At 51.4% G+C, this 12,709-nt stretch overlaps 1 protein-coding gene across 2 annotated transcripts in view; it reads right to left on the reverse strand.

Moving 5' to 3' along the window:
* Positions 1–981: 981 nt before the first annotated feature.
* Positions 982–12,709, reverse strand: part of RADIL (Rap associating with DIL domain) — a 71,009-nt gene continuing 59,281 nt past the window's right edge. For both annotated transcript variants that reach the window (XM_077918728.1, XM_077918729.1), the window contains 5 exons: positions 11,433–11,623; positions 6,789–7,203; positions 4,235–4,374; positions 3,089–3,228; positions 982–2,944 (listed from right to left, as the gene is read on the reverse strand). In XM_077918728.1, the coding sequence (XP_077774854.1) occupies positions 2,836–2,944; positions 3,089–3,228; positions 4,235–4,374; positions 6,789–7,203; positions 11,433–11,623 (995 nt within the window). In that variant the 3' untranslated portion in view covers positions 982–2,835. The remainder of the gene's footprint in view (positions 2,945–3,088; positions 3,229–4,234; positions 4,375–6,788; positions 7,204–11,432; positions 11,624–12,709) is intronic.

The raw sequence follows: 12,709 nt of genomic DNA on the forward strand, positions 1-12,709 counted from the left end.
GAAATGCTGTTTACCTTCCCACCGCAGCAATACCTATTTATCTACTTCCACTGGTGTGCTTTCAAACTGCTAGGTTGGCAGGAGCTGGGACGGAGCAACGGGAGCTCACCCCGTCACGGGGATTCGAACCGCTGACCTTCTGATCGGCAAGCCCAAAAGGCTCAGTGGTTTAGACCACAGCTCCACCCGTGTCCAACCTTTTACCTGTGATATAAAGGTAAAGGGACCCCTGACCATTAGGTCCAGTTGTGCCCGACTCTGGGGTTGTGGCGCTCATCTCGCTTTATTGGCCAAGGGAGCCGGCGTACAGCTTCCAGGTCATGTGGCCAGCAGGACTAAGCCACTTCTGGCGAACCAGAGCAGCGCACGGAAAAGCCGTTTACCTTCCCGCCGGAGTGGTACCTATTTATCTACTTGCACTTTGACGTGCTTTCGAACTACTAGGTTGGCAGGAGCAGGGACCGAGCAACGGGAGCTCATCCCATCGCGGGGATTCGAACCGCCAACCTTCTGATTGGCAAGCCCTAGGCACTGGTTTAACCCACAGCGCCACCCACAACCCTCCACCTCTGATATAGTACAACCTAATAATAGCCTCTTGGATCAGGCCAGTGGCCCATCTGGCCCAGCATCTCTTTCCGCACTGAGTTTTCCTCTGGCGGGAGGCATTTTCAGGCCCCCTGCCTTGCTGACACCAGGCTCTGGGAAGGTCTCTGGAGCAGCCTTCCAGAGTCCTTGCGTGACATTTCCAGGGCGCTATATGGTAGGGATAGTCGCACAGGGTGTTTTCCGGACTGGGGGCAATTCTGCCTTTGTGCACGAACCGCTGTGAATGTAACCTCCCCGTGCGTTGCCCCAGCCTGCTCTGCAACTCTGCGCCTCTTGAGCCTGTGTGAATGGTGTTCCCCTTCCCGGCACTCCTTTGCCTTCCACTTTGCAAAAATGAACACAGAGCCCAAAATGAGACACGGCTGCCAAGCCTTGTTACGACGGTTGCTAGTTTTACTGTATCCAGTTATTTAACCCAGAGGAAAAGAGCTTGGACATACCGGCCCTTTGTCCCTGGCCTTGTTCTTTATCACATTGTCTGCAATACTGTAACTATATATACATTATTATTATTTTAAAAAAAGATGCACAGTATTAACAAACAAAGGTTGTCGCCCTTCCTCAATCCAAGGGAGAAACACAGCTGTCTTTCAGCCCAGTGAACCGAGGACGCTCATCCCAGCAGAAGGGATTGAAAATGTTTGTCTTTCGGCTTGAGATAAATGCTGCTTTAATACTGTTCGCCTAGAAAATGGAAGCTTCTCCTGTTCATTGGGGTATTGGAGGAGGTCCTGTGTAAATGAGATAAAGTCTCCCCGCCTGAATGGGGCCACTGATGAAACTTCGCTTGAATCACTGGCGTATTTTGGCTTCTTTTCCTGATCTGCCGTCCGGCACACACAGGACAGCGGGCAGCGTAGCTCTTGCGGCCGTAATAAGTGGAACTGCCCTGTGACGTGGCAAGAGCCTGTCCATTTGAAAAGGGCCAAGTTCATTTGAGGAAGATGGATTGGCTATTGGCTACAGCAGCCCTGTTGAACCTCCTTGCTCAGAGGCAGTTGAGCTGCTGAATGCCGGTTGCAGGGAGAGCGGCTGCCTTCACGGTCTTCCTTGTGAGCTCCCTGAAGAAGGCGTCTTGCCCAGCTGTGATTCAAAGAGAGGCTCCAGGGCTTGGAGACTTAGACTAGGTCTGTTGCAGCCGGGCATGGCTTTCTCATGCGCTTCTTAAGCAGGTGTTGAGACAGCCCAGCAAATTTGGAGGAATCCTGCCAGATTTAGGGCCGTCTGCTAAAGTCTCTGTGTCTATCCATCATTGGGTCTTAGGTTTGATAGAGTGTGCATTTGGGGTGGCCAATAGCCAGAAATGGGGGGGAGGGGCTGGCTGTGAGGCCCCTTTAATAGTAATAATTTTATTTATACCCTGCCCATCTGGAACATGTCCCCAGCCTCCCATCTCTCTCTGTTGCCTGACGTCCCTTTCCCCTCTCTGGGACTTTGTGGGTTTAGCTTTTCTCCCTTTCTCCAGGCCTCTGGCATCCTGCGGACTCCGACTCCCATCAGCCCGTCAGGATGATGGGAACTGTAGTTCAGCAACAGCAAGCGAGTGTCAGGCTCCAGGGGCAGTGCTTCCCACCTCTTGTCCTGCACATGTACTGTGTCATAGTTGTGGCACCCAGTGCAGAGAAACCGGTCATGCTGTGTGGGCTCCCCACCCTGCCTTACTTTGCACCCTCATCTTACCCTGGCCAGGGCAGCTTCTCCCCCCTGGGCTTGTGTATTAGCAGGTAATTAAGCAATAACAAGCTCATTTTCTCCCAGGTGTTTTTGCAGCAGAGGCAGGGAGGCAGCGGTCGAGGGCTTGGGATGTTGCTGCAAGGCTAAGGTCCCATCCATGCTGGGTGCACAAACAGCTGGTCTCGAAATTCTCCAGTTGCAATGAGAGCAGGCAGCCACAACGGGGCAGCGCCGCCTCTCTTTAAGTCGCTAGCTGTTGGCACCTGATGTCTGCAAGAGCGAAGCCCAGCCTTTGGCTCTGAGACCGCAGCAATTCAAACCATCTTGACAGTTCCAGAGCTGGGAGAGCAGAGTTTGCTTTTGAGGCCAGGCGTAGTCTGGTGTTGCCGCCTGCAGGCACTTCTGAGGGGCTGGTGGGAGCCTGCAGCCGGGATGCCCCATTGCAAGAAGTCTCCCTAGGCTGTGCCCACGGCCCCGATCCCTTGTGCCTGATGCAGCCTGCACTGTTGGAGAACCCAGGAGAGCTGTTTCGGAGGCACCTCTTCTTTTATTTTAAGGGGAAGGGGAGGAGCTGAAGCTGATTTTCTTGGCAGCCTCCAGGTCCGATTTGGCCACCAGGAACCGCAGCTTCTTGCCCCCCGATCGGATGAGGTCGACGGCACTGAAAGAAGAAGGGGAGCAGGGAGAGGGGAAAGCCCATCAGAAGGAGTGGGCGAGAGCGAGAAGGCAGGATGCGGCCTTCCGCTGAGCCACATAATCAGGGGTCCACCTTGCAGCCCCTCTCCTTCCCCACCCCAATCCCTACCTCTGGTAATCAGAGCCAATGAGGCTCGTGCCGTTGACAGCCAGGATCCGGTCCCCAATGGAGAGCCTGCCATCTGCTGCTGCAGGGCTGTCATGGATCAGAGTTCGGATGTAGATCCCGGGGGAGTTCAGGGGCGTGTGCTGAAGAGGATGGGGAGAGAGAAGGCAAAGCGGGAGTCAGCAGAGAGGTCAACACCAGCTCTCTTGCCGATGGGTGGAGGTGTTTGCAGGAGCCCACTGTTGGACGGTCTCACTGGGAAACTCCTGGACTGCCTTCTTGCCATCTCTTCTTGCAACTGATTGGCAGTTCGTTTCCAGGCTCGATTCAAGGGGCTCCTGTTGGTGTTTAACGCCCCGAACAACTCGGGATGCAAAGACCTGAAAGGTCCCCTCTGCCCTCCAGACTCCCTCGGGTGCTACGGTGTAGGAGCCCCTCCTGGCTCTTCCTCTGCCCTCAGAGGCTCAGAAGGGGGCGGCAACCTAGGAGAGGGCCTTCTCTGTGGCGGCCCCGCTATGGGACTGTCCCAGCTGTGGGACTCCCTCCCTAGAGCGGTGCACCAGGTGCCTTCACTGCACAGCTTCCTCTTTGCCCTGGCTTTTGATGCCACCGAAAGACCCACCTTATTTATTTTACTGCAAACATGACAACATCAACCCTGTCCCTTGCAGACAACTGCAGTGTCTGGTGAAAATCGGTTGGGTTGTGCACCCACAGCAGTGACCAAAAGAGGAATGGCTGCTGGAAGGAGCGCAGAGAGCATAAACGCCCTGGTGCATCTGCAGCAGCACAACCAGACGCCTTCCTAAGAGGTTGGCCAGGGACCATTTTAGCACATGGAAGAAGCTTGACGTAGCTCAGGGGCAGGGGGTGTACTTTGCATGCCAGAGGGTCAATCCCTGGTGTCTCCAAGCAGGGCTGAAACCCTGGAGACCTGATACTAGTCTCTGCATGGACCAGGGCTGGCTCACGTGGGGGTGCCCTTAAGATTTTGTTGGGCTCCAAATTCCCCTTGGTCCCAGCAGCCAGCATGGACAATGGCCAGGGGTGATGGCGGGAGCTGTGTACCTCTCCATCTGTGCAGCTTTCCCTACCAGCCCTTCTTTGGGAGACCGAAAGTGACTGAAGCTGGGAGAATGAGAAACTCACCAGGCCGTCGATCAGCCCCATTCCCAAGCCGATGGGCCCCTTTTCCAGCTCCACGACGAAGACGTAGCAAAAATCGTCCGCGGCCGAGCTGCGGCTCGAAGAGGCTGGCGTTGGAAAGTCGTAGGGCGTTGGCGAAGAGCCTGGGGTCAGAAGGAAGGCGGTTTGTGAGCCTGTCTGTTCCTCGCAAGCAACACCTTCTAAATACAAGAACTTAAGGAGAGGCTGCTGGATTAGGCCCAGGGCCCATCTAGTCCAGCGTCGCGTTCTCAAAGTGGCCAACCAAACGCCTGTGAGGAATCGGCAAGTGTTTCTCTCATATGTAAGTTTTATTGTTGGCCAGGTTTTCCTGACCCAGTGGTCAATGGTCTTTATTTTCCCATTTCTGTGAGCAATACACTTTTTCGCTGCTGTCAGCAGTATGGTAAATCGGCTGTAAATCACATTTAAACTGCAAGGACCTTCTGACCAAGTGCACATAACCAGCGCTGGGAGCTTGCGCAGGCTGCAGCGAGCCCTCAAAGTGCGGCTGTTTTTGTGAAATAAATGGGATCTCAGAGGCCAAGCGTCAGAAGCCATTGAGCCCAACCCAACCCAGCTTGAGCTGCCAATGGACTTGGCAAGGGCTGCTCCCAGCTGCTTCCACCCAGTGACTCAGAGGCGGGAGCACAAGGTGGTAACACACTGCATTTCGCTGCCGAAGGCTGGGAGAGGATTTGGCAACTGAAATGGACTCCCGTCTACCTCCAATTCCCTCCCAGGAGCTGCAATTCCAGCGTGGACAGGCTCTGCCCACCGATGGGCTTGCCTCGTGAGCCGCAGCTCTTGCAAAGCAAGCCTAAGCAAGAGACCTAGAAGGCAACGGGTAGGGCGGGAGGCAGGGAGCCCACCACCAGGGGGTGCTAGAGCCAACGACAAGCAATTCTAGTCCTGTCCAGTCCCCAATCTTCCTCCTCCTCCCTGGTGAATTAAACAAAGGGAATCGCCGAGACGGATCCTCAGGTGAAGGGAGGCCTATACATTCCATTAATAGTAATATTAATATTAATACTAATATTTACAGCTTGTTTTCACCAGATAAGAATCTGACCTATTGCTTCTCTCAGAGACTTGCATAGCCCACAAAGACTTTCAGAGACCTATAAGACTTATGTTTATTTGGTTCTATGTTTTCAAGAGAATCCATCAAGAGTGCATAATTTGTGACTTTCAGATTTCTGTTTATTTGGTTTTGCAGAGAGTGCATATTTCATATTGTTTAATGTTCTGTAGAGATTATATAAGGCGTTTATATTGACATCCCATCGTTGTACTTGGTCGTTGTGTTGCCTTTGGATATCACTGAAGTAATAGGGCAGGCAGGTTGGTGAGGCAGCACCCCATCTGCCCTAGTGCACCAGCGCCTCATGAGAGGTTGGCATCACTTCAGCCTGCAGGGTGGGAGGTCCCATTTTGGGGGGAGAGAATAAAACCTCCCCACATGTAGAAAACTACCCCTATGCTAATGCTGGAATCTCCCTCCCTCCTGTTTTACTTGCTGGAGAATTCTGGGGAGCGTTTGTGCTTAAGCCACGGGGACCAGCATCCCTTGCTACGTGGGGCGGGGAGACCAAAACCATGCACGCCGCAGTGTCCAGACCAGGTGAGGCCACACAGACGCCGGGGCATCACCATGTGGATTCAGGGGCAAAATGGGTGAAGAAAAACAAGCGGAGCTCGAATCCTAGCAAGACGGAGGCACTGTGTCACTCTTGTGCCCAAGAAAGTGGTCCGCCGGCTGCCCTGGGTGGGGTTGCCCTCCCCCCAAAGGAGCAAGTTTGCAATTGGGCTGCTTCTGCAGCCAGCTCTGTCCCTGCTCTGAGAGCTACAGCCATTCCTGGCCACAAGCAGTTCATGTTCTGGCTGCTTCAATACTAGATTACTGCAGTGCAATGAGTTATATTGTTATTTACAGATCTAATAAATCCAAGAAAGTGGTCCGCCGGCTGCCCTGGGTGGGGTTGCCCTCCCCCCAAAGGAGCAAGTTTGCAATTGGGGGGCTGCTTCTGCAGCCAGCTCTGTCCCTGCTCTGAGAGCTACAGCCATTCCTGGCCACAAGCAGTTCATGTTCTGGCTGCTTCAATACTAGATTACTGCAGTGCAATGAGTTATTTTGTTATTTACAGATCTAATAAATAAAACGAAGTTCAGTTGTTGAACGCTTCGGAAGCCGAACAATTTGGAACCTGAACGACGACAACCCGGAAGTGAATGCTTCCATTTTTGAACAATTTTTGGGAGCAAAACGGCTTCTGAGCAGTGTTATTCATTTTTCTCCCTTGACTTTGCAGCCAGCCTATTGATCCTCGGTTTTCAAACTTTTCGGAAGTTGAATGGCCTTCCGGAACGGATTAAGTTCGAAAGCTGAGGTTCCACTGTATTTGAAAATCCATTCAGATGTAACAGTTTGCAATAACTCTCAACAGAATAATTCAGCAGAAACACACTCCCAATTATTATAACAGCCTTCCTGGAAGGTTCAACTCACTTGCCCCAGAAAGTATTCTTCGTTTCCTACCTTCAAGGGTCGTGGTTTTGTTGCCGCTGAGGCCGTTCCTCCGAGGGTCCACCATGGCCTTTCCGGGGGTGGCCTCTGGGGTGAGTTCGAGGCCCGCTGGGTCAAAGGTCAGAGGCGTGTTGGGCGGGGTCAGCAGGCAGGAGGGGTCTGCCGGCGCTGTTGAGATGCTGCCCTTCCCCTGAGAGGCCTGCAGGTGGAGCTGGTGGAGACTCTCCTGGAGCCGCAGCTCACAAGCCTCGTTATCCCCGGCGGAACCGTTGGCGCCCGGCGGGACAGGAGAGGGACCCCCGGCTGCCCTGGGCTCCACGCAGCTCACAGGTCTGCGGCGCTGCCAGTTCGCCCGGGCATAGGAACGCCCCGTCGCCTCTGCCTCCGAGTCCGCCTGGGGGGTGGTTTGGCAGCCGATGGCATCTGTCTTTAACAGGGAGATACAAGGAAATGGGAGGCATCAGTCTCTCTTTTACTAATATGAAATGTCTGTATCCTGAAATTCATGGAGGGAGAGCTGTCACAGCTGTTTACTACAGCCATACAGGAGAACCATGAAAACCATATTAAAAAAAGAATATTAAAATCAGAAATCAGCTAACTATTGTGCAGAGGTTATTATTGCCATTTATTAAATGTATATACCAGCCTTCATCAAGAGGTCTCTAACAGGGAGGTTAATGGCATAAAACACAAAATACGTGCTATAATAGTAGGGGGGGGGAATACAACCCCCCAGAAAACACATTTAAAAGGCCGTAGGTTGCATAGTTAGCCCAAGACCTGGGAGAAGAGGAACATTTTTGTCTGACACCTAAAGGTGTATAATGAAGGCTGCAGTTGAGCCTCCTGGGTTGAGTACTCCACAAGTGGGGAGCCACTGCAGAAAAGGCCCCGTCGTCGTGTTGCCACCCTCTGGACCTCTTGTGAAGAAGGGCCACAGGACAATTTCAGGTTCTGGGTTGGTTGCTATGGGGAGAGGCGGTCCTTGAGGTGTTGTGGTTCTGAGCAACTTAAGGCTTTATAGGTCAAAAACAGCACTTTGATTTGGGCCCGGAAACTGGCAGTTAGTGCAGTTGGGCCAGGATTGGTGCAATATGCTCAAATCGCCTTGCCCTGGTGAGCAACCCAACTGCTGAATTCTGGTTGTTCTTAATTGCTCGCATAAACTTGGCAGAACAGAAACGTTTTCAGGAGGCATTGAAAATTTGGAACAGAAGGTGCCTGCTGAATCTCTAGTGGCAGAGAGTTCCACAGGACTGGGCTGGTGACACTAATTGCTGCATTTCATTTTGTAGTTGGACGAACCTGCCAGGGTGGGATAGAAGATTCAGGTGGTCTTTGAGGTATCCAGGCCCTAAGTTGTTCAGGGCTTGTGTCAATTAATACAAGGACCGTGAACCTGGCTCCGTAGCAGAGGGGCAGCTAGCACAGATGCTACAGAAGAGTGGAGCTTCAAAGCATCCTCCTCCTCCTTGATGGGAAGAAGAGGGAAAGGTCTGGACCCAAGACAGCAGGACATGCAAGGCACCATCTGACCTGCTCTAATCTCTCTACAACCCATGGAAAGGGAAATCCAGCTCTGGTGGGAGGGAGTTCCACAGTTCATCTCTGAGATGCGTGAAGAAGGACTTGCTGTCCTCCGTCCCGAATCTTCAGCTTCCTTCATTGGATGCCCACGAGTTTGAGGGCTAACTCTCCCCGTCTTAGCCCTGCTAAGGAGCTTTCCGCAGTCTTTCCATCCCCTCGCTTTCAGGTTAGGGAATTAGCACTAATCCCTCACATTGGCTTCTGTCTCTCTGAAGCGTCAGCCCAGGGAGGCATTCAATAAAGGCCAGGAGGGGCTGCAATTGGAGATCAGGCAAAGCGAGGAGGAGGAGTTGGTCTCGAGCGCCAGCAGGTGGCTCCCAGTAGGTGCCATCATGGGGTCATCGATAGGAAGAGATTTGCCAGACTCAGAGGGAGCCCCTTTTCCCTTGGTGCATGTCAGACACAGCTCTTTAAGGGCTGCTCAGAAAAGCAATCACAATTCCACCTGAGATAACTAAAACTCAGCAGGAAGAAAAGCAAATTTCGACCACCTGCATAAACGGAGTGCCGCGGCGCCCCTTGTCTCGCTTTGCAAAACTCCCGCAGCTTCCGCTACTCTGAACTGAGTTGCAGCAACAGAGAATCCTCTGAGAATCCTCTGGAAAAACAATCTCTCCAAGGACCTGTTGATGGCATTTTACCATTGTACTGTGGAGAGTGTGTATGGTCTGTGTGTGTGGTTTGGGAGCTGCACGGTCGAGGAAAAACAATACTGTCCAGGGTTGTAAAGACTGCGGAGAGAAGAATTGGGTGCACTCTTCCCACCTTGGATCAAATCTACGCTTCCAGGTGCCATAAGAAAGCTGCAGAGATAGTGCAGGATAGTGCGCACCCCGGAAATGATCTCTTTCAGCTTCTGCCTTCTGGAAGAAGGTACAGGGCTATAAAGACTAGGACTAGCCGCCTGAGAAACAGTTTCTATCCAAATGCGATTTTGATTTTAAATGCAGTGTAAGGTAGTCTCTACGGGAGTATATTGTATTTAATTATGGGGTATCAGAGTTTTTAGGGGGCTAACCAGGCTGGGATAGCAGGCTTGTGGGTTTTTTAATGTCTGATGTAGATTTTTTCAATTTCCTTGTTCTGTGTGGGACAGTGACAATAAATATTATTGTATTATCAAGAGCGGAATGGACTCTCTTGCAAGAGGGACTGGCCGGCCAGCTGACGCCCTGAACTGGAGAACTGCAAGCTGCATTTGCCATAATAATCTTTATATATAGTTAGCATTGAAAGTGCCGCAACCCTCTTGGTTGCAACAGACTTAAGATTCTTACCCCTTTTGGAGTTTTGCCTTGACGCTGAAAGTGTGTGGGTGCTGATTTCACAACCAGGTGAACCTGCAACCCCGGGGAGAACGTGGACAATATCGTTGTCCTTCCCGATTCAGGTTATAGGAAGATTTCTTTGCAGACACTCAGCAGAAACAGGCAGGTGGTGTTGAAGGAAAGGCGATGAGCAGGTGCAAGTCTGGTGGGGGTTTAACATGCGCACACCTTGGAATTTGAGCCCTCAACTGGTTTTCAATTATTCAGAACCGCTGCTGGATTTCATGCTGGGCTTGCAGCAGCAGCTGGTTTGCTTGTTGGGTGTGAGTCCTGGGGCGACGCAAGGAGCAACAATATTTCAGATGGGGGGGGGGGAGAAGAAAAGACTTGCCCTTTTGCTCAACTCTCTACCAGCGGGGCGAACCCCACTGACAATCTCACGTCCAAGACTATGCAGAATTAGATAAATTAACAGGAAGGATTCAAAACCTGCGGGATCAGAGATTCTTAGAAGACTGGAGTAAATATATGAACTATCAGAAAAGTAATTGTGATGAACAGATTACACTAGTAGGGCTGCAAGAAGTTTTGTAAGGTGGATTATTTGAAATATTGCAAGAAAGACTACGAAAAGAATTATTAGTTAATGATAATTAAGTGTAATAGGAAATTTAAAAATGCAGAATAAGTGATAAAGAACGGAAAATCATCAGAGGTGTTGACGGAAGTCAAAAATATTGTATAAGATGTGAAGATATGTTGTATGACTGTTGGAACTGATATGTTAAGAAATCAATAAAAGTGTGTGTGTGTGTGTGTGTGTGTGTGTGTGTACACACAATCCCACGTCCGCAGGTTTGCAAACAATCCAATGCATTCTCGCCCCCCCCCCCCCATCTCAACAGCTCTCAACATATTCTGCAGAATGTGGGGCAGAGGGGGGTGGAGGGGAGATCTTGGTGGGCCTGTTTGGGAAGATCATTTTGGATCTTGCCCAGACAGCCCTCAGGCATAGCAAGGATTGGGTGTGTAAACTAAGCCACACCACATGAAATGATTTACCTGAACAGGTAGAGGAGCAACAGACAGAAAGACAACCTGTCCTTTCTCCTCGCTGATTCTTCCACTCTTACAAGCTCCTTGTCGGTAAAGTAGACTACTTCCTTTTGAGCTTTACTTCCTTCCTGCTTTTCCTCCAAGTTCAGGATGAGCTAGCATGTGCCAGTGGCTCCATACATGTCAAAGCAGTGGCTTTGTTTGACATAAATATGTCAAAGTGGCTTTGTTTGACATAAATATGGTGCAACTGTGTATTACCTGGGAGTCCAGTTCCAAAATGAAAATCGCAAAATGAAATACCTGCCCATGGACTATCTTGCCAGAGTGGTACATGCGCTGGTTATCTCTTGCTTGGACTACTGCAACACGCTCTACGTGGGACTACCTTTGAAGGTGACACAGAAACTACAACTAATCCAGAATGCGGCAGCCAGACTGGTGACTGGGAGCAGCCACCAGCTCTTACTGTCAAAAAGTTCTTCCTGATGTTGAGTTGGAATCTCCTTCCTTGTAACACGGGTTCGAGTCCTGCTCTCTGGCGCAGCAGAAAACAAGCTTGTTCCATTTTCCACTTGACAGCCCTTCAGATATTTTAGGTGGCTATCATGGCCACCTCTCAGTCTCCTCTTCTCCAAGCTAAACATACCCGGCTTGTGACAACTGCGTGCAACGGCCCTTCTTATATCTCAAAGATGTGAGATCAAACCCTCAAGATTTTGGAAAGGCAAAAGAGTTTTACCTTGGGGGTCTCCGCTTCGGGCGAGTCACTGGGGTGGGGGCTTTTGCTGCGCAGACTCCACAGGAAGTGGCGGATGTAGAGGAAGTGCTGGTAAATGTTGTCGTCCAGGTGTTCAGCCTCCAGGTCCACCTTGAACCCGCCACTGGGCAGCATGATTGGCGGGTGGCTGTCGAAAGACTCCAGGATTTCATCTAAAGCCCGTTATGGAGGAAGCAAATGTGTGAGTTTTGGGTTTTCGTGATGCAACCAGAAATAACACCCCCCCCCCCCCGTGACCCATGCAACAGTCACCTCCAAACTGGATTATTGTAACTCACTCTGCGTGGGGCTGCCCTTGCGACTGACCCAGAAACTCCAGCGGGTGCAGAATGCCACGGTGAGACTCCTTACGGGGTCCTCGCCGCAGGATCACATTCATCCAGTGCTATACCAGCTGCACTGGTGGAGTACAGGGTCAGGTTTAAGGTGCTGGTTTTAACCTTTAAGGGATGTGGGTGGCGCTGTGGTCTAAACCACAGAGCCTAGGACTTGCCGATCAGAAGGTCGGCGGTTCAAATCCCTGAGACACGGTGAGCTCCCGTTGCTCAGTCCCTGCTTCTGCCAACCTAGCAGTTCGAAAGCACCTCAAAGTGCAAGTAGATAAATAGGTACCGCAAGTAGATAAATAGGTACCGCTCCGGCAGGAAGGTAAACAGTGTTTCCGTGTGCTGCTCTGGTTCGCCAGAAGTGGCTTAGTCATGCTGGCCACATGACCCAGAAGCTGTACACTGGCTCCCTCGGCCAGTGAAGCAAGATGAGCACCTCAACCCCAGAGTTGGTCACAACTTGACTTAATGGTCAGGGGTCCCTTTACCTTTATCCACGGGGCATACCAGGAGACCGCCTCTCCTGGTATGCCCCGCGGAGGACTTTAAGGTCCACAAATAACAACACTTTGGAGGTCCCAAGCCGCAAGGTGGTTACATTGGTCTCAACTTGGGCCAGGGCCTTTTCAGTACTGGCCCCGACTTGGTGGGACGCTCTGTCACAAGAGACTAGGGCCCTGCGGGACTTGACATCTTTCCGCAGGGCCTGCAAGATGGAGCTGTTCCACCAGGCCTTTGGCCAAAGCACAGTCTGACCCCTCTCTCCTTCTGTAATCCTCATAGAACTCTAGCCCAATGGTTGCCATTAATTTGATTCTGAATTGATTTTAGAATGAACTGATTTTTAGAATGCTGTGTTACTTTTATTGTTGTTAGCCGCTCTGAGCCCAGCTTTGGCTGGGGAGGGTGGGC

This window comes from Podarcis muralis, chromosome 14, assembly GCF_964188315.1.
Source record: "Podarcis muralis chromosome 14, rPodMur119.hap1.1, whole genome shotgun sequence".
Classification (NCBI taxonomy): Eukaryota; Metazoa; Chordata; class Lepidosauria; order Squamata; family Lacertidae; genus Podarcis; species Podarcis muralis.